Raw genomic sequence first — 20,076 nt, 5'->3', positions numbered from 1 at the left:
ACGCTCTACGGAAGGGCATTCTGTTCTTCGAAGGCCAACGCTCCGGCAAGCTCCCTCCCGATCAACGCATCCGATGGCGCCGTGACTCCGCTTTGCGAGATGGCTCCTCCGCCGGGGTATCCCTCTCTTTCTCCTGTGTTCTGCTCGCTCTTTTTACCCACACTGTTACCCAGTGTAGAAACCGAAGCTTACTTCTAACACCCAGACGATTTTTTTATTTATTTTTCCTGAAAATTTTCAGGTGGATTTGACGGGAGGTTACTACGACGCCGGAGACAACGTGAAGTTCGGGTTCCCGATGGCGTTCACCACGACAATGCTGTCGTGGAGCATCATCGACTTCGGGAAGACGATGGGACCTGAGCTGAAGAACGCCGTCAAAGCCGTGAGGTGGGGGACGGACTATCTTCTGAAAGCGACGGCGATTCCAGGCGTAGTCTTCGTTCAGGTGGGAGACGCGTACTCTGACCACAACTGCTGGGAGAGGCCGGAGGACATGGACACCCTCCGTACAGTCTACAAAATAGACAAGGCCCATCCCGGTTCTGACGTCGCCGGAGAGACCGCCGCCGCTCTCGCTGCCGCCTCCATCGTCTTCAGGAAACGCGACCCTTCCTATTCCCGTCGCCTTCTCGATCGAGCCGTTAGGGTACGTTCGCTTTCACACCTTCTCTTCTGACTACGTCGTTTTCTTTGTCCCATCTTTTTTTTTTTTTGGTTTTTTTTTTGTATAACGTTTTCGCTATAAAAAAAAAAGCATTTACTGCGTGCGTTCTTGTGGCAAATGCGTTATTTACTATTGTTTTCTAACCCTTTTCACTGGTTTTAACTGTTTTCATATCTATGGTCGAGATTTGTTTTTCTGACTGGGCCTATTAGCTGAGGTAAATCTCCCTAGGCATTTAACAGCACTTTTCAGTTTTCCCATTTATTTTTCCACGTGATTTTTTTATTTTTTTTTAAAGAAAAGTAAAATGGATGTCTAAAACTTTGAATAATTTCAATTATTCTTTGCTTGTGTGGTAAGGAGATTCTGCATACGTTTCCTGAAAATTTGTTACACACAGTAGTTGGGCCATACGCTATCCATCAGCATAAACAAAAACTTTGACTTTCGGTGTAAATAGAAGTGTACCGTTGGGAGTGATTTCTGACATCCACCGAGAAAAAGAGAAGCGTTGAATTCACGGGTCTGACTAGCAATGAAAAATAAGTTAATTCTTTTCTGGGTTTTCTGAAATATATATATATATAATTGGTGTAAGCATGGATGGACGTGGAAGCAGGTATTCGCGTTCGCAAACAAGTACAGGGGGGCGTACAGCTCGAGTCTTTACCACGCGGTGTGCCCGTTTTACTGCGACTTCAACGGGTATCAGGTAAATTAATTGAGACGAGAGTAGAATCGAAGGGGTTGAGATGAACATGAAAGGGTGGATGGATGCAGGACGAGTTGCTGTGGGGAGCGGCTTGGCTGCACAAAGCGTCGAGGAGGAGAGCGTACAGAGAATACATAGTGAAGAACGAGGTGGTGCTGAGGGCTGGCGATACCATCAATGAGTTTGGTTGGGACAACAAGCATGCCGGCATTAATGTCCTCATCTCCAAGGTTTTTTCTCCATTCTCTCTCTTTCCCCCTCTATTTCATCATCATCATCATCATCATTATCATATATATATATATATGTGTGTGCGTATTGTCTGTGTGAAGAAGAAGTAGAAATTGTTTTGTTAATGGGAATGCGAGTGTGCCTTTTGTTTTTCTGTCTGTGTTTGGTCCTTAGGAGACTACTAATGTATTGGAATTAATTAGGATCGGTAGATCTGTCATTCTATATACGAAGCAAGGGGGTCTGGTCGTCGTCACGTGTCCGTGGCATGATTTTTGATCGTAATTAGTAATTAGGAGTGGGGTTACACAATCATGGGTCCTACTGTTTACGTTTTTTTGGTTTTCTCCCCTATATAAAGCCCCAAGTTGAAGCTTTTGCTATTTTGGATCATCTAGGGAAGAGGGTCGGATAAATAATTTTTCAATCTGGTTTTCTTTTTCATGCCTCGTGGGGTACATGGAATATTAGGAAAAGAAACATGAAAAAACTGAGAGGTGGGGGTGAGATGCAAACATAAATTCGATCGCACTTTTGTCTGCTTGTGGGATGATAAGTGCATGAATCATAGGGAGGGAGAATTGTACGCACGCCTTTCATTTATATGTATTTAGGGATTCTAGATCTCTGTGCCTTTTATAAGATAATGTTGGGCATGTGGGTTCATTGATTGGCATCGTTCACCATTATCTGTCTTTCTCTGGCGTTTTTATTTTTGTGTTGTTTGTGGTTGGAAGGAAATCGGGGCTAACTTGAAAGATTAGAGAAGATTTAAAAAAAAAAAGGGAAAAAAGAAAAAGAAAAAAATGGAGGGGACGGGAGGGGAGGATAAGGAGGAGAGGAGTGCACATGAGAATGAGATGGCAGTGGGATTAGGCACTTCATGTGAAGTGGGAACCAATCTTAAAGAGATAGACATTCCCCTCTTTTTGGCATCGGATGTTCGTATTCTCCTAGATTTGGCATCATATGCCATTATTTAATTTTTAAAAATAATGATGCAAGTCAGAACCTCACATGGTCGATTTGACGACGCATGAATATATATATATATATATAAGGAGGGTTGCATATAGATAGCGCAATAAACTATAATATATGTATATATAAATGTGTGTATAAATGATATGGCCATCCTAGCTTATGGCATATGATATGGCCATCCTAGCTTTAGATGAAACGCATCTCTTTCCTGTTGGGATGATGTGTATAAATGTGTGTAAAATAAAATGGCAGGAGGTGTTGATGGGGAAAGCAGAATATTTCGAGTCTTTCAAGCAAAATGCAGACGGTTTTATCTGCTCTATATTGCCTGGGATTTCTCACCCACAAGTCCAATACTCTCCAGGTTTTCTTTTCTTTTTTATTTATTATTATTCAAAATCTCAGCATTCATTCACGTGATGTATATGTATGGAGTTTTGTCTGATTCTAGCTCCACGTATATGTAAAAAAATAAAATAAAAAATACAGGGGGGCTGATGTTCAAGACGGGAGGGAGTAACATGCAGCATGTAACGTCGCTCTCATTCCTGATGGTGGCATATGCCAACTATCTCAGCCACTCCCGGAAGGTGGTTCCATGCGGCGAGCTGACGGCTTCACCATCCCTCCTCCGTCAAGTGGCGAAGCGGCAGGTGGACTACATCCTCGGCGACAACCCCTTGCGCCTCTCTTACATGGTCGGCTACGGTCCCCGTTTCCCACACCGGATCCACCACAGGGGCAGCTCCCTCCCATCCGTGGCGGCCCACCCCTCCCCTTTCAGATGCAAGGACGGCACTTCTTATTTCCTCAGCCCAGGCCCAAACCCAAACCTTCTGGTGGGAGCCGTCGTTGGTGGCCCCAACATCACCGATGCCTTCCCAGACTCAAGGCCCTTCTTCCAACAGTCTGAGCCCACCACTTACATCAACGCCCCTCTCCTCGGCCTCCTCTCCTTCTTCTCTTCCCACCCTTCTTGATCTTATCTTCTTCTTCTTCTCTCTGTAACTGTATTCTAGTCCCTCGACCAAAAAAACAAAAAACTGTATTCTAGTCCTCTCCTCTATATAATATTAACATGAGGAAAATCCTTCTTTTTAACCTCTCTCTCCTTTAATAATATTAATTTGATTGCATTTTATAATGGCAGATTATGTTATTCTCTAGTGTCAATGATCCATAAACGAAGCATTTTACTACTGTTCAAAAGGACTAATCCAATTCATATCCCATCTAGTGGAATGTTGGGGAATGGAATATAATAGACCACCTTATCTCTATATTTTTATGCAGAGAGGTAGATTCGAACCCGCGATCTTAAACCCCACGATAAATGGTTTTACCGTTGAACCAAGTCCGGCTCTTCATTTTACTACTGTCCAGCAAAGATCGAAAAATTTAATGCCACAATGAGAACAATTTATTTTTGTTCAATGATTGGTCAGACATTGTAAGATATATCAGAGGTGCACAAAGGGGGAAAAGCAGAAGGAAAGAGAAAGGGTAAATTTACATTAAAAAATGTAAGCATGGGCCCAAGGGCCGTAATCCAGAGTTGAATTAGCCGTTGCGGCAACGAAAAAGAAAAGGCCCACCCGTATTAATTGTCAATTAACACATGCATATTTACATACGAATCCAAGATTAAATTTCCTTAAACATAGATTAAGGCATGTTGTTGTTGTTAATTGTTAAAAGATTGATTCTGGTGATTTCGAATTCATTATACACACCGTTTTTCATACCATTTTCAAGAAGCGGACCCTTGATTTTTTTTATATATATATAAAAAAGGCTTTAAATTAAAAACGCAGATAATCATATAATTGCGGATGACTAAAGTTATGGATTTGTCTGAGGTCGGCTGCTTTCCGCTAATCCAAGAACGCTATTTTGTCCCCTCTGCGCCTTGCCCAATGCCCTTCTTTACACGACTATCTGCGCATCTGAAATGTCATTCCTTTTTCCTCTTTGAGAGATTTCGTCGAACAGTCGGTGCTCTCTCTCAGATGACGATCTAACGACCTCTCTTGTCTCTTCGAGTTATGTGTGAGAGAGCGACATGGAAGGAGCGGAGCTTGAACTCGAGAGAAGAAGCAAGTTCTTGAGCAGCTTGATTCAGAAGAAGAAGGCCAAAGAACAGCAGGAGCATAACGACCAGTTCAATGTCCGAGTTAGGGCTTCCGATATGCCTCTCGCTCTGCAAAACAGAGCCTTCAGGTGCGCTCGTGACCATTTGGACGCCATGCCCGGAAAGCTTGACAGCAAACGCCTCGCCCTCGCCCTCAAAAAGGTACATCTTTGTTTCTCCTGGTTTCCTCTCTCGCTCAAAGTCCTGTCATTTATTGCTTAGCTTGCCGTATAAAACTGCGGGTATCGAGTTGATTTGTGATTCCACTACGAAATCATACTGTTACTACAACGTTAGCTCTCCAAAAGGATACGTCTGAAGTGTTTCTCGAGTATTGATACTTGTGGAGGACGAGCTCATCTTGAGTTTGGGTGTACTTGTTTTGGTTTCAATTCAGTTTAGGTTAAACTTTTGTTGTCCTTTCTTCTTTCTTTCTAGAGCTGACTTAAGTCACAGGCTGTTAGATAAAGCATGTACTTCCGTCTTCCATTCTAAAAAGCTTCATCAGTTCTGCTCAAGTTTTATGTCACAATAAGTAGATGCTATAATAGGTGAAAATTTTCCTGGCAAAACCTGAAATAGGTCTCGTCCAAGCACTTACCTTCTGGACAGGACTCTAGAGTATCCTCCAGCAGAATAATTGGTAATGTTTGAGCTTTGAACCGGAAATGGAAAATCATTAATCCAAACAATTGTTGAGTAGTGTGGTGTTCCTGGGCTTGGCTTTTGGTGTGAGTCGTTTGAGTATTTAACTATTTATACACTCCACCCTTTTGATCTGTTTTCTATGGATGGAAAAGAAGCAGCTTCAAACGTCAAGTATTTGCCAATTACTTTGGGTTTTAAATTTTCTCTTAGTAAAATCCAGCTGAAGGGGGAAAAAAGAAAAACAGAGGATCAACTTCTTATATGGACAGAGAGTTGTTCTCTGTAAGAGTTTGTATTCTCAGGATTTTATGATTGGCATTGGAGTTGTTTATGGTGTCTGAGGTGCTGAGAAAGTTCTCTTCTACATGTTTCTGATAATTCCTCTAAAGCAACCGTTCTTGACCCCCAGATGTTTAACCCTTGATTGATGCACTCATCAACCCACTTTCCACACATTTCAGGAATTCGATACGGCATACGGGCCGGCATGGCACTGCATTGTAGGAACAAGCTTCGGTTCATATGTCACTCATTCTATAGGCGGCTTCCTGTACTTTCAGATCGACAAGGTTTACGTTCTTCTCTTCAAGACTACGGTGGAGCCTTTAGACCGCCTGTGAGATGAATTGATCCACACGAGAGATTGCAAAGCCCCCTGAAAAAAAAAAAATAGCCCTTTGTGACTTCTTTCTGTACCCATACACTCTGCTAAAACCGAGATGGCTGAGTTGGTAATCTCCAGAGAACAAGATCGAGATCCAACTCAGAAAGGGGGATTCTCCTCTGTGTGTCTGTGTACTGTAATTAGCCCACATCTTCTGTTGCATTTGTTTCTATGATTGATGATGACACTACCTCTTAAAGCAAGTTCTCTCTTCTTTTTGTTTTTTTTTTATAAAAAAACGGCACAAGTTCTCATCTTTCTTGGTGTAATTAATTAACTCGGAATTGGACGAAGCCCGACCCGACCCGACACGAAGGGATCGGCCCATCGTAGCACAGAGTCCCTATCACCGTTTCAAATTTTGTCTGTCGTGTCGCCTGTGACTTCCCCGGTCGGGATTTATCAAAAAACCAATGTCCACCTTGTTTATTAAACCCAAAATCTCGCGAGCTACTTCCGAAGAAGAAAAGAAACAGCGAAGATCATCGGGCATAGAAAATGGATCAAACCCAGAGATCAGTGGCTGCGCCTTCAACTTCTCGGTCGTACCAGCTCCTTCCTGCCCGCGTCGCCATTACCGATCTTTTCAATCTTTACTTGGGGGTCAATTTCGCTTCCATCTCCGCTTTTCTTAGGCGTAATTCGAATTCTTTGAGCTGATTTTCCCCCTTTCCCTTTCTACTTTTTCAGAGAGGTGGCCGCCAAAAGCCCGACGATTCCGCCAGAGAACGCACGTAGGCTCTTCTCTGCTATTTCATATTGTAGATTCACAGTTGATGATCAATTTGCTTCGGTTGAGTGTTGCCGGGCTTGATGCGTTACTGTTCTGGGTTAAGCTTGATTTTGAAATTTGATTTGACAAACCCTTTATTTCTTTTGCACCCAAAAAGCCATTGTTTCTGATTCATGAATCTCCCAGTGTCATATGCATGGTATGATATCCCGAGACGGCCTTTTGCAGGAACAAAACCCAGAAGCGTGTTCATGCTCCAAACAGAGAACTACCCCCTGGAAACGAGCAGTTCCTTTTGGATTTTGAGCAAATTCGGAGCCAGTTCGGTGTAAGCCCTCATGAACTTTCTTCTTGTTGTTCTGTCTCTCTTTTAGGTTTACTTGTGATTTGTAACCGCGGTTGCTTACATCAGGAGCCAGACCAATTGCGGGTTATCACAGAGTCTGTCCTGATATCTCTGGTGGTGCAGTGTAGCAGTCACGCACCACGTGCAGAATTTCTTCTCTTTGCTTTGCGTACATTTCGTAGGATAAATTACCTGAACTGGGATACCTTCTTGCCGGCCCTTCTCTCCTCGGTTTCTGCTGCAGAAGCCTCAGCAGGTCAGAGTGGTCAAGCAGTGCCAACTGTTTCTTCTGCTAATTCATCTCAGTCTGGAGTGCCTGTGCCTTCCAATCCTATCAATCCTGCATCCCCTTTGCCTTCCGTCCATGGTATTGGATCCCCTGCACCATCAGGAAACGAACCAGCTCCTGGAACTACTTTCTCACCAGTGAAATCTGCTGATATCCCTGGCAATGGACAGCAAATTGTGAGGGTCGGTCCATCAGTTAGAGATGCTTCTACAAACTTCCGACACATGAAAGATGCTGCTATAAATAGTCTACGCCAGCTCTGTTGCAAAATTATCTTAATCGGCATTGAAGTCAATCTAAAACCTGTTACTCATACCGAGATTTTCCAGCATATGATGAATTGGCTTGTGAATTGGGATAGACGAGAACTAGGATGTGATGATTCTGTTGGAAAATCTTGGAGATCTGTGAAAAATCTAGCTGAATGGTTGCGAAATTGCTTGGATGTGATTTGGCTGTTGGTGGAAGAGGGTAGATCCCGGGTTCCATTCTACGAATTATTGCGTGGTGGTCTACAGTTTATAGAAAAGATACCTGACGATGAAGCCGTATTCACACTTATCATGGAGATACACAGGAGACGAGATGCAATGGCCATGCACATGCTAATGTTGGACCAACACCTTCACTGTCCGACATTTGGAACCCATCGCATATTATCCCAGACAACTGCTAATGTTTCAGTTGAAACTGTTGCAAACACGCGATATTCACCAATTACATATCCGAGTGTGCTTGGAGAACCATTGCATGGCGAGGTATTTCCCTATTCCTTATTTATGAGACAATGGAGATAGGAGATAAGTTTTCTTGCAGATGCCTTCTGTTATGCTGAAATGCAGTACAAAGTAGGATAAGATAGTTTTTTCTGTAGCTTAGTTGACTGCTGATGTACTCATTTCATATACAAGCATGTGGATTGGGTCAGCATTTTCTATTTCTTATTCCCTTTCTGATTGTGGCAGGATCTTGCCATGTCCATTCCAAAGGGAAGCTTGGACTGGGAGAGAGCTGTGCGTTGCATAAGGCATGCCATTCGCACTACGCCCTCTCCAGAATGGTGGAAGCGAGTTCTTGTTGTGGCACCTTGTTACAGAAATCCTGCACAAGGGCCTACCCCTGGTGCTGTTTTCACATCTGATATGATTTGCGAGGCAATCATTGACAGAATTATTGAACTTTTGAAGCTGACCAACTCAGGCAACGTTTGTCTTTCCTTGCTTCTCATGTTTTTGGTTTGTCACTTTCTTTCAAGTATGCTCTTTTGACGGGGACGTTTAAGATGGTTTGGACTTTGGAAATGTACAACGTAGACCAAATTCCGGTTAGAAAATGGAGAATATAGGAATAGGGGTGAAGAGAAAAGGGAAGGTAGACCTAGATTTACTTGGAAACGAGAGAAGGTTCCATTCGGAACAATTTTTTTAATTTTAATTCAGCAACAATAACATCACAAATATGAGCATATCAGCTCATTCAGAATGACTTTGAATTGTTGCAAATTCCAGAAGATCTGACTCAAAACCGAAATGAGTGGAAACAAAGAAGTCATGTGCTGACCCCAAATAAACTTGGGATTAAGGTGATGTTGATGATGTTCTTTTGACTGGGAGGGGGTAAATGACTCTATTAGCGGTAAAATTGTCTCAATAGAACCTATTTTGGTCATGACTTTCGATTCAAATTTAGGTGCAACTCTATATTTGCTTCCTTTCTTTGAGCATTAGATTGCCAAAAGAGATGAAAAAAATGGTGAGATATATGAGATACCGGTACCCTTGGGCTTCAAGCTATGGGTGCTTTCCCTGAGAATCATTGTTAGGGGCTTCTGAATTTTTATGTAGTTATTGAGTTGGTATCTGTGGCTTTTTCTGTTCTGTGCAGATGTAAATTGCTGGCAGGAATGGTTGGTGTTTTCAGACATTTTCTTCTTTCTAATCAAAAGTGGGTGTACCGACTTCGTCGACTTTATTGACAAGCTGGTTTCACGCCTTACCGACACTGATAACCATATTCTTCGAACAAATCACGTGACTTGGTTGCTTGCACAAATCATTCGTGTGGAGCTTGTGATGAGTGCTTTGAACTCTGATGCTCGTAAGGTTGTTGCTCAATAATATATTTCCTCAAGCAGCTGCAACTTGATCCTTGTATATTTCTTCTCCTTCACTTCTACATTTTATAATATGTGTTTTATGGGGGGATTTACTTCTAGGTGGATACGACTAGAAAGATACTATCTTTTCACAGGGAAGATAGGAATTCTGATCCCAACAATCCGCAAAGTGTATTGCTCGACTTCATAAGCAGTTGTCAAAATCTACGGATTTGGTCGTTGAACACAACAACTAGAGAATATCTAAACAATGAACAACTTCAGAAGGGAAAGCAGATCGATGAGTGGTGGAGACAAGTGAGCAAAGGTACATACATTCACCATGCCAGGATTGGAATGGGAATGAAAACTGTCTTCTCATGCTGCCTAATGTTTGAGTTTTCAGGAGATCGCATGATGGATTATATGAATATGGATGATAGATCGATTGGCATGTTTTGGGTCGTATCCTACACCATGGCACAACCGGCTTGGGAAACAGTTATGAATTGGTTATCTTCAGCTGGAATGGCTGAGTTACCGGGATTACAACCAAACGAGAGGGTAATGATGATGCACGAAGTGACACCATTGCCTATGTCATTGTTGTCTGGCTTGTCCATCAATGTGTGCTTGAAATTGGCCCTTCAGATGGAAGACGCTCTGTTTGTTACCCAGGTGCGTGCACTCTGTCTGGACAAAGATTATCCGTATATTACATGATGCATTCATCAATGAAGATCATCCTCTTTGGCGAGTTTAAATTTAATACAAACAATTTTGCTAAAACCTGGGTGTGATGATGGTAGAATCGAATAGGATAAACTGCCGAGTTGTATTTCACAGAAACAGAAACAGGAATAACAACCTTGAAGAGCTTAGCTTGTTTATAGTGAGGCTTCACTCTCACCCACTTACAAAAAGATACCAGATCAAAAGCATACCCCTCCCAAAGCCAAAAATGCCGCTACTTAATGGCCAAGTTCAGCTACAAAAATGCTGACCTGGCATCTACTAATAACAACCTGCAGAAACGTAAGACGCGTACATGTAAAAAGCAAAAACAGAAATACTAGGTAGTCATTCCTCTGCCTGCAGAGTTCCTGTCCCCGATAGCACCTCCCTCTGTGTTCCTCTGCTGTTGTTTCTCAGCTTCAGGTCCTACCTGCCCTTCCTCTTCTCCCCTCATCTTGTTCTTCCTAACATAGACACGATAATAGGGTTTATCAGATGAATAAATTTATAGTAGGAAGACATAGAGGAAAATGACATTGTTACTGGTTAATAATTCATTTCTGACTAACAGCTGGATTCTCCGATTGGTTTACCATCATTAGCTGTGATAATATGCTAATTTATTTTCTGTGTGCAGGCTATTCCTAGCATTGCTATGGTCGAGACTTACATAAGACTATTGCTCATTGCACCTCACTCAATGTTCCGTTCGCTTTTTACTGTAAGCTATTTGGTTCCCTCGGTTGTCTTCTGAATTTTATTATTATTATGTATGTTTGTTATTTATCGACAATCAGATCATAAGCAATTCATAAGATTAGATATTTTTTGCAGCAATTAGCCCAAAAGAATCCTTCTCTGTTAAGCAAGCCCGGGGTGACACTCCTTGTTCTTGAGATTCTGAACTATCGTCTGCTTCCACTCTACAGGTAGATTACACATTGTACAAGAGAAAATCAGTGAAGTTCATTAGTAGGGGTTTTTTCTTCTATGGATGGCAGCTCGGTTTAATTTTTCAATAAAATAATGATTTATAATGGCTTTGGTGTTATTGGCTATCTATGTATTGTTTCACATTATTGAACAAAAAAATGATCATATTGGTGTTGCAGATATCAAGGAAAGAGCAAAACTCTGATGTATGATGTTACTAAAATAATCTCTGCATTGAAAGGGAAACGTGGAGACCATCGTGTATTCAGACTGGCTGAAAACTTATGCATGAATCTGATTTTGTCGCTGAGAGACTTCTTCTCAGTGAAACGGGAGGGAAAGGTAAGTATACAATTCTCAACAGATGCTCACTGTGCTACTCTTTCTTGTGCGGGTTGATTCAGGTGTAATTGTTCTTATATTATCTCTCCAGGGGCCAACAGAATTCACGGAAACCTTAAACCGGATAACCATCATTACTCTTGCTATCACAATCAAAACACGTGGAATTGCAGATGCTGATCACCTGGTTTACCTGCAAACCATGTTGGAACAAATACTTGCAACGAGTCAGCATTCATGGTCAGAGAAAACACTGCGGCATTTCCCTTCTCTTCTTCGAGATGCCTTGATTGGACGCATAGACAAGAGGGGCATATCAGTTCAGGCGTGGCAACAGGCTGAAACAACCGTGATCAACCAGTGCACTCAGCTTCTGTCACCGTCCGCTGAACCTGCGTATGTTATGACATACCTCAGTCACAGTTTTCCTCAACATCGTCAGTATCTATGCGCCGGTGCATGTCTGTTGATGCAAGGCCACCCCGAAAACATCAATAGCGCAAATCTGGTATGTTCTGCTAATCTTTTCCCATTATGAATCATTTACTAACTGAGTATAATCGTCTTTTGAAAAATGATCAGGCACGGGTTCTCAGGGAAGTTTCCCCTGAAGAAGTCACTGCCAATATATACACTATGGTGGATGTTTTACTTCACCACATTCACGTGGATCTTCAGCGTGGACACGCTCTACAGGTTTTTGTGTCCTCTCCTAGTTTTTCCTTCTCTGTTGATTGATATGAAAGTTCATTCATATGGAATCCATTTAACACTCCAAAATGAAATGCTGTCTCACTGATTTGTTTGTTGACGTGCATACTGAAAAGATTGACTGAAAATCAAACATCGTTCTGGAAATTTATTTGGGTTCTCCCTTTCCTATTTTCTGCAAGCTTTAGCTGAGTTTCTTCTAGAAAGTTCTGCAAACTTTGTAATGTGATGTCAGTTTGTTCAAAAAATCCAACACGTTTTGTTGCCCTGTTCTTTATTTTATCTTGTTTCCTAATTGTCAGGATGTTCTATACAAAACATGTACGACTCTTGCATTTTTCTTTTGGACCCATGAAATGCTTCCTCTAGATATTTTCCTTCTGGCACTTATTGACCGTGATGACGATCCACACGCCTTGAGAATTGCGGTACGTTCATGCAACATGCAAAAGCAACTCTGATACATGTTCCTATACAAAGGCTTTTCCTTCTTGTTGTTTATGGGCATACATTTATGTGTTACAGACTACTCTACTTGAAAGGCAAGAACTTCAACAAAGGGTGAAATTGTACTGTGCAAACCGCGGACAGCCCGAGCACTGGCTTTGTACTCAGGTCTTCAAACGTAATGATCTCCAGAAAGCCCTTGGAAACCATCTTTCTTGGAAAGACAGGTGAATTTTCTAACTCACTTCTATGTCTTTTTGCCGGATTCCTGCTAAAATCCACTTCAAGACATGACTTGACTGTTTAATGGCTTAACTTACATCTTAGTGTGATTGAACCATCAAAGCATTCAGTTTACCCTGGCAAATGCCTAAATATTTTTTTTTGTTATTAATTTAAAAAGCGTGTTCGGGGGCAAACCTATTAAAAACAATTCTTAATTATAACCCAGTTTGTGTGTATAAAAATATTACACTATCCCTGACTTCTGAGAGGAGCAATATTGAAAATATTGATCGCCTTTAATCTTTGAATAAATATGAGAATTCAAATATTATTCTGTGCTCGGATTCAGGTTTTTATATACTTTACTATCAGGTAATAATACCCTGTTGTTTGTAACCATCTTCTGATACAATCACACATTCTCTTGAAAACTTTCCTATCTCAAACTTTCGAATATGCAAGAAACAGGCAGAAACATAATTTTATTTATTATGTAATATGTAGTACATTTGTGGTAATTTTAATCTTGTTTGTCAATCATGACTGTGAAAATGTATCGCATGAAGTCTGTGCTTTAGTAGTCGCAAAAATATCACTTTTCAGGATTTGTGTTTCATTGAACTCAAAATGTATTCGAACAACCAGAAATTCACCACATTGAGATTCAGTCACTAACCCTGTGTGATTCTGTTAAACCAAGGTACCCGACATTCTTTGATGATATCGCAGCACGGTTGCTTCCGGTCATCCCTCTAGTGGTCTACAGGCTCATCGAGAATGAAGCCATGGAATCGGCTGACAAAGTTCTGGCTTTGTATTCGCCGTTTCTGGCCTATCATCCGCTCAGATTCACGTTTGTCCGTGACATACTTGCATATTTTTACGGCTATCTTCCTGGGAAGTTTGTGGTCCGGATTCTTAAAGTACTCGATCTCAGCAAGGTAAGCAATAAAATTCTCGGTCCTTAACATAGCCCAGAACTTGTTTCAAAGTACACATAAATTATGATTAGGGATAAGTTCCAATTGTTAGAAATTTCTTGTAGTTTTAGTCAATTTTCTTGTGTATATCCTAATTTGGCTAGGTTCCTCATAGAATAGGATTAGAATATCCCTCAATCAAAATTTTGCCCATTCTTCAGTAAACAATATTTCAGGGAGATATTTATTTATTATTTTTCTTGTTTCTGGCGTTCTGTCTATATCAATAAAACACACGAATCCTGGTTTTCTGAAGTTATGTTTAAATGAACATATATGTTTAACATTTTCTTTAAAGTTCCAATTTCTAAGGTCTTCTAGTTTCTAGTAGCACTTGTTTCTTTTAAACTAGCCTTTTAGTTTTCCGTTTAGATCGGGTTTTCACATCTTTCCACTATAAACAGTTATACCTAGGATGTTATTCATGGTATTTTGTTTCATGTAATAAGATTTCGAAGAATGGAACTTACGAATTACTTGATGTCACTGCAGATTCCGTTCTCTGAGTCATTCCCGCAGCACATAAATTCTTCAAATCCAGCTGTGTGCCCGCCTCTAGACTACTTCGCCACGCTTCTGCTCGGTCTTGTGAACAATGTCATCCCTCCACTTAGCAGCAGCAGTGGCTGCTCAAGGTCTGGTTCAATAGCAGACATAGCAAACAGCGCGGCAAGGCCTCATGGCAAAACTCCAGGTGCATCTCAGCCCGGTCCTACAAATGCCTCTGAGGGCCAGAAAGCATTCTATCAAATCCAGGACCCTGGAACTTACACACAGCTTGTTCTTGAGACAGCCGTGATCGAGATCCTCTCACTTCCTGTCTCTGCATCCCAGATAGTTGCATCACTGGTTCAGATAATCGTCAATATACAGTCAACACTTATCCAGTCTGGCAACGGTTTCCATGGGGCTGCGAATGGGGTTGGGCAAGGTTCGGTTCTGCCAACTTCTCCTTCAGGAGGGAGCACAGACTCTATGAGTGCAAGTCGATCCACTCAGGCAGTCCCTGGGATCAACACAGCCAGCTTCGTTTCCAGAAGCGGCTATACATGCCAGCAACTGTCATGCTTATTGATCCAAGCTTGTGGGCTTTTGCTGGCTCAGCTACCCCCTGATTTTCACCTGCAGCTTTATATAGAGGCTTCGCGTGTGATTAAAGAGACATGGTGGCTCAGTGACGGAAAGAGGTCAGTGGGTGAACTGGATTCGGCTGTGGGCTACGCCTTGATGGATCCTACATGGGCTGCTCAGGACAATACCTCAACCGCAATAGGTACATCCCTGTTGTTTCTCTTTACGTTCTTCTGCTTGTGAATTTCCTAAAACCAAGGCCTTGGCTGTTCCATAGAGCAAACTGAGCTCACTTTTGAATCCACAGGTGACTTGATGTTACTCCACTCTACACTTGGACACATTTTTCAGTTATCCATATTTGCAGTCGGAAGAGACATGGATTGCCAGTTTTTTACTGACTGCTTTTATAGGAAAAATTTATGTACAAAAGCATATCGCCATCCATATCTAAGTTATAGGTGGATCAAAAAACTTGTGTAGTTAGCATGTCTTGCTGGCTTTTGTTCATCTTTGTTTCAGACATGCGTCATTGTCTCTTCCAGGAAATGTAGTTGCATTGCTTCATGGTTTCTTCAGCAATCTCCCACAAGAATGGCTTGATGGCACACATGTCATCATCAAGAACCTCCGGCCCATCATCTCTGTTGCTATGCTAAGAGTAGTATTCCGTATAATGGGGCCATTGCTTCCAAGGCTTGCTAACACACATACGCTCTTTAGCAAGGTATCAGAACACTGAAGTACTCTACTGAATTGAATTGCTTTTCCTGGGTGCATGCAATAGTCTTGAAATTCCATTTCAAGAACAATGTAAAACTTTTGCGCATTTAAAGCAGTCTGGCTTAACATCTTTGTTCTTTTTTATAGACCCTAACGCTGCTGTTGAGCACAATGGTGGATGTATTCGGAAAACATGTGCAGCCAGCAGTGCCTGTTGAAGCATCCCATATTACAGACCTAATTGACTTCCTGTAAGTTTTTCATCTCTTCATTGCCATAGTTATTTTTGTGTTTTTTTACTTATGATTATGATATCTGAGGCATTTTGCATTGATTAGTCATAAGATATCCAGGCAAGCCCCTCTGTTGCATGAATAATGTAGAATTTCAAATCCAAACATTGGATTACACCGATAGCTGGTACTCTCTAAAGTGATGTAAGGATTAATTTAATGAGTGTGTAAAATGACCCGTTTGTGTGAAGGTACCACATCGTTCACTACGAGGGGCAAGGAGGGGCGGTGCAGGCAAGCAGCAAACCGAGACCAGACGTGTTGGCTCTGATCGGAAGGGCCGCAGATTCTTTAAGGCCAGACGTCCAACACCTCCTCTCCCACCTTAAACCCGATGCCAACTCCTCTGTTTACGCCGCTGCTTCTCATCCCAACCTCTCCAAGAACCCCACTTGTTGATTGTGTCCCCATTTGGGTAATCACTGCCAACTCATGAACAGAGTTGGAGGTTTTATGATGCTCCACAATCCCACAATCATAATAATGAATTAATGATTACTATTTTCATTATCATTGTGTTTTTTTTTAACGCAGGGAACATAAAAGATGAACTGAATATGGGCGTCCTTGAATTAATTAGGACCGAGAGAGAACCTCCCAAGACAGGTCCTGGGTATCAAATCCATGAACTTCATATATATATATATGTGTGTGTGTGTGTGTGTGTGTGTGGAATTTGCACTTTTATTACATCCCTAGTTGTTACTTGAGGATTTATTTATCGTCTTCACGTTTAGAGTAAGGTTTCTAATTGCTATGCAATGTGTTTTTGCAATTTGCCTGGTTGTAGTGTAAATACTAAATAGTTACCAAAAGGAGAATGTATCAGAATCGTATTTACGGGTCAGATCCGACCCGTTTTACAGGTCCACTTGCTACGTGCAGTAGTAGTAATTTACACACCTGCAAAACTCTTTTTTTTTTTTTTTGGAAATGGAATGTGCCATCAATCAATGTAAGACCTAAACTTTCACATTACGGAATTATTAGGAGGAACCATATGAATATTTAATAAAGGATACGAATAAAAGATTCTTGCTGACATTCACAACCTGACAGGAGATACATGACATTATGAAGGTACCGTTCCCTCAATATCGGTTTAGTGTGTTTCCTTGATTGCGTACATAATCGCTCGCTTACACTAATTAAAATGGATTAATGTAAGTTTGTGTACGTCTACACAGATTATTAAAAATGAATAAAGAGACTTGTCGTCTAATAATTATAATTTTTGCTTCAGATCTTCTATTGTGCGTACGTGTTAATAAAATATTGAAAAAAAAAAGAGATTAATTAAGATAATCTAAAACAAGTTACACAAGTTCCTTCACGACGCTGTTGATGCCTCGTGAATTATTTTCTGGACGGCGTCATTGACTTGGGGAAAACATGAAACGGTTCCTAAAATAACATCCGTTGGAATAAATATGTCAATATATTGCGAGGAAAATAAATAATAATTTTTTTACAGAAAAATAATAATAATAAATAATAAAATTCAATAGGTGAGAACAAGTGTTTGACTATTTTTAAGGGTGCATGTGTAAAAGGTTTATATATAGAATTTTGTTGTCAATATATTGGAGCATTTCTCAGGATTATATTATATATTTGTTTAAATATATAGACAAATAACTGTTTTTTAAAACGTGAAATTTCTCCGATTTGTATTTCACAATATCTCTTAGATCTCCTCTACGGTCCTTAAAACTCCGAATGGTCGGGTAAATTCCAATCATAACCGAGAAAATATCAACACATGCATGTTCGGATCGCGGCGACGTGGGTGGTTTGCCGCCCGCGACGTTCGGCGGACTGTTTGAGCTGTTCCTGTGGCGAAAGCGGGTCGCTGTGTGCCGGTAGAAGACGGATTAGGAGGTTTCTCGGACCTGTGCGAGAAACTGCGTCCGCATATGTCCGAGAAATTCCGCACAGGTCCGAGAAACCTCGCACATGTTCGAAAAACTTCCATTCATCCGGAATTTTAACCGGATCCCTTTTTGAAGTTTGCGCCAAAACTCTATCAGACGGGTTTCCCCCAACTCTTAGGATCGACTAACCCATGTACGGCTTCCACCAGAGTTTACTTTGGCTTCGCCCCGCTCAAGCATAGTTTACCATCTTTCAGGTCCGGACAGGCATGCTCATACTCGCATGAGCTTGTCGTCCGATTGCCGACCTTCAGTAGGGGCCTTTTTGGCTCCCAACGATACTGACGTGCAAATCGTTCGTCTTACTTGGGTATAGGGACGAAAGACTAATCGAACCATGCGTCCTTCTAGCCCGGATTCTGACTTAGAAGCGTTCAGTCATAATCCAGCGCACAGTAACTTCACGCCACTGGATTTTCAACCAAAGGCGATGACGAATTGTGCGGAGGACAATTTTATGTCATACTTATACACATATATATATTCAATGGATTTTGGATATCTTATTAATTTATGGTACGTTGTTGATTGAACTGACGAGTATTATCTCTCGTTGATAAGATTCTTACACCACGGAAACGGAAGTTAATTGCGGTTTAATTAACGGTTAATTGTTCTTCTGTTATATTTGGATTATCATCCTAAAAATGAAATATTGCGTTGGAAAAAAGGGAAGAGAAAGAAAGTGACATTCTTAGAGAAACAGATGCAAAAAGTAAATACAAAATAAATGATGAGGTCTCATCAACCCAAAAGAAGAGACGATTAAAGATGAGAGCAATTGGGTGGGGGCTTCCATCACTCTATCTCTATAGTTGTATCCATCCTTTAATATATATAGTGACTCTTCCATGCACATACAAAAAAGACAGTATGTATATATATATATATATATATATATGAACGTACACACATATATATACACACACAACAAAAGCAAGTCGTAGCATGCAGCTCCGCTTGTGATTGATGATCTCCTTCCCCGTTTTCCCATTAATTTGGTATATTTTTAGATCACTACTTTCCATCTGCAGACATATACATACACACATACACACATTGGTTAGACAATTAATTAGCAACTTATAATTACAACTGGTCTAATCTAATGTTCAAAATATCGTTTTAGCTAGTTTAGGGTTTCATTCTTTAATTTAACGTTAGCTAGAGAGGGAGTGTATATCAATATTACCTTGTAACTTACGGCACTGTTTCCCAATAAAAGAAAGGAAGATAACCAGCAATATGGTTAAGGTAACGATGCCTATGATTATCGCTAGCGTTTTCTCCACATCTTGATCCTTGTCTTTGTCGGTGCCACCTCCTGTCTCATATTCCAACCCGTTAATAAGAAAAATGTTTTAGTTTTCATCCAAATTAACGTCCATTATAAAAGAAAAGTAGAGTCAACGTGAAAATGTTTTTTCTAATAATTCAGAGAGTTGACTACGCTAACGCGACGACATTAAACAATTATATGCCTACGCAGAAACTTAGAAATGATTATTATTTTAATTTTTTTCATGGGATCGAGGAAAAACGAAAATGCTGACCGGAGGAGCCGGAGTCACCGGAGTGGTAGCGAGCGTAGCATTTGGCTAAGTACACGTCAGCCGACTTGGCCATGGGGCAGTCGGATCTGAGCCGTCCTGTCGCCTCTGACAAGCAATCTTGGCACTCGCTCGGACTGAGATCCCCCACGCACTGAGCCACACCCTGTACGTCTCCGGTCCCACCCACCCTGTAGGACCCACCACTGGACCCAAGCGAACCTACCACGTCATCTCTCCTGGTCAACACGTCCTGACCGTCGAAACCGATGTTCGGTCCGCATTTCTTGAGGACGAGCGTCTTGTCCTCCGCGCCAAGGAACGAGACGTTGTCGTAGCGGACGAGACAGCCCTCGAGCTGAAGCACGCCACCGCAGGCGTCCAGGCAGATGTTGCCTAGCTGCGAGACGGCGCGTGAGACGCACGCGGAGCACGCCCCCGCGTCCAGGTCTCCCCGGCACTGGAAGAGGCCGTAGACGGTGGATCCTCCGCCGGGGACGGTGAAGTTGGCGAAGCGACCGAGAGCGGCGGAGCTGACGAGGGAAGAGAGGAGAGAGTTGAGATTGGACTCGTAGGCGGAGGCAGGTGAGAACTTCAGCTGAGAACAGCCGCCATAGACGAAGGGGTCTGTG

General features: G+C 41.7%; 4 protein-coding genes across 5 annotated transcripts in view; 3 read left to right on the top strand and 1 right to left on the bottom strand.

Moving 5' to 3' along the window:
- The window catches only part of LOC104822994 (endoglucanase 8), a 4,027-nt gene extending 297 nt beyond the window's left edge, over nt 1–3,730 (top strand). The window contains exons 2-7 of one of the 2 annotated variants that reach the window (XM_010554383.2): nt 1–116; nt 242–649; nt 1,287–1,379; nt 1,433–1,609; nt 2,847–2,958; nt 3,084–3,730. In XM_010554383.2, the coding sequence (XP_010552685.1) occupies nt 1–116; nt 242–649; nt 1,287–1,379; nt 1,433–1,609; nt 2,847–2,958; nt 3,084–3,574 (1,397 nt within the window). In that variant the 3' untranslated portion in view covers nt 3,575–3,730. The remainder of the gene's footprint in view (nt 117–241; nt 650–1,286; nt 1,380–1,432; nt 1,610–2,846; nt 2,959–3,083) is intronic. The other variant, XM_010554386.2, reaches the window with a different exon arrangement.
- A 756-nt stretch (nt 3,731–4,486) lies between these two features.
- LOC104822993 (dynein light chain 1, cytoplasmic) lies at nt 4,487–6,256 on the top strand. The gene is made up of 2 exons (XM_010554382.2): nt 4,487–4,887; nt 5,835–6,256. Exons 1-2 carry the CDS (start codon nt 4,657–4,659, stop codon nt 5,991–5,993), a joined length of 390 nt encoding a protein of 129 aa, XP_010552684.1. The 5' UTR covers nt 4,487–4,656; the 3' UTR covers nt 5,994–6,256.
- A 174-nt stretch (nt 6,257–6,430) lies between these two features.
- On the top strand, nt 6,431–16,841 carry LOC104822992 (mediator of RNA polymerase II transcription subunit 23). The gene is made up of 21 exons (XM_010554381.2): nt 6,431–6,640; nt 6,728–6,771; nt 6,999–7,098; nt 7,183–8,163; nt 8,371–8,605; nt 9,290–9,507; nt 9,621–9,828; nt 9,907–10,178; nt 10,873–10,956; nt 11,070–11,164; nt 11,348–11,510; nt 11,602–12,018; nt 12,093–12,206; nt 12,524–12,649; nt 12,747–12,895; nt 13,594–13,834; nt 14,366–15,146; nt 15,490–15,671; nt 15,815–15,918; nt 16,152–16,375; nt 16,495–16,841. Exons 1-20 carry the CDS (start codon nt 6,536–6,538, stop codon nt 16,357–16,359), a joined length of 4,827 nt encoding a protein of 1,608 aa, XP_010552683.1. The 5' UTR covers nt 6,431–6,535; the 3' UTR covers nt 16,360–16,375; nt 16,495–16,841.
- Nucleotides 16,842–18,566: 1,725 nt separating this feature from the next.
- Nucleotides 18,567–20,076, bottom strand: part of LOC104823088 (cysteine-rich repeat secretory protein 2) — a 1,889-nt gene continuing 379 nt past the window's right edge. Inside the window, exons 2-4 of the mRNA XM_019203604.1 lie at nt 19,448–20,067; nt 19,087–19,218; nt 18,567–18,922 (exon numbers count right to left, since the gene is read on the bottom strand). Coding sequence (XP_019059149.1) covers nt 18,912–18,922; nt 19,087–19,218; nt 19,448–20,067 — 763 coding nt within the window. The 3' untranslated portion in view covers nt 18,567–18,911. The remainder of the gene's footprint in view (nt 18,923–19,086; nt 19,219–19,447; nt 20,068–20,076) is intronic.

Source organism: Tarenaya hassleriana, unplaced genomic scaffold (assembly GCF_000463585.1).
Source record: "Tarenaya hassleriana unplaced genomic scaffold, ASM46358v1 Cleome39, whole genome shotgun sequence".
NCBI lineage: Eukaryota > Viridiplantae > Streptophyta > Magnoliopsida > Brassicales > Cleomaceae > Tarenaya > Tarenaya hassleriana.
Note: the sequence above shows the minus strand (reverse complement) of the source record. Positions and strands in the feature narration are given on the sequence as shown.

Excerpts from the sequence above, each read along its gene's own strand:
- LOC104822992 (XM_010554381.2), top strand. The coding sequence starts at position 6,536 with ATGGATCAAACCCAGAGATCAGTGGCTGCGCCTTCAACTTCTCGGTCG. Across the intron at positions 12,207-12,523 it reads AGCGTGGACACGCTCTACAG|GATGTTCTATACAAAACATG; the intron begins GTTTTTGTGTCC and ends CCTAATTGTCAG. Across the intron at positions 15,147-15,489 it reads CAATACCTCAACCGCAATAG|GAAATGTAGTTGCATTGCTT; the intron begins GTACATCCCTGT and ends TGTCTCTTCCAG.
- LOC104822993 (XM_010554382.2), top strand. The coding sequence starts at position 4,657 with ATGGAAGGAGCGGAGCTTGAACTCGAGAGAAGAAGCAAGTTCTTGAGC. Across the intron at positions 4,888-5,834 it reads TCGCCCTCGCCCTCAAAAAG|GAATTCGATACGGCATACGG; the intron begins GTACATCTTTGT and ends CACACATTTCAG.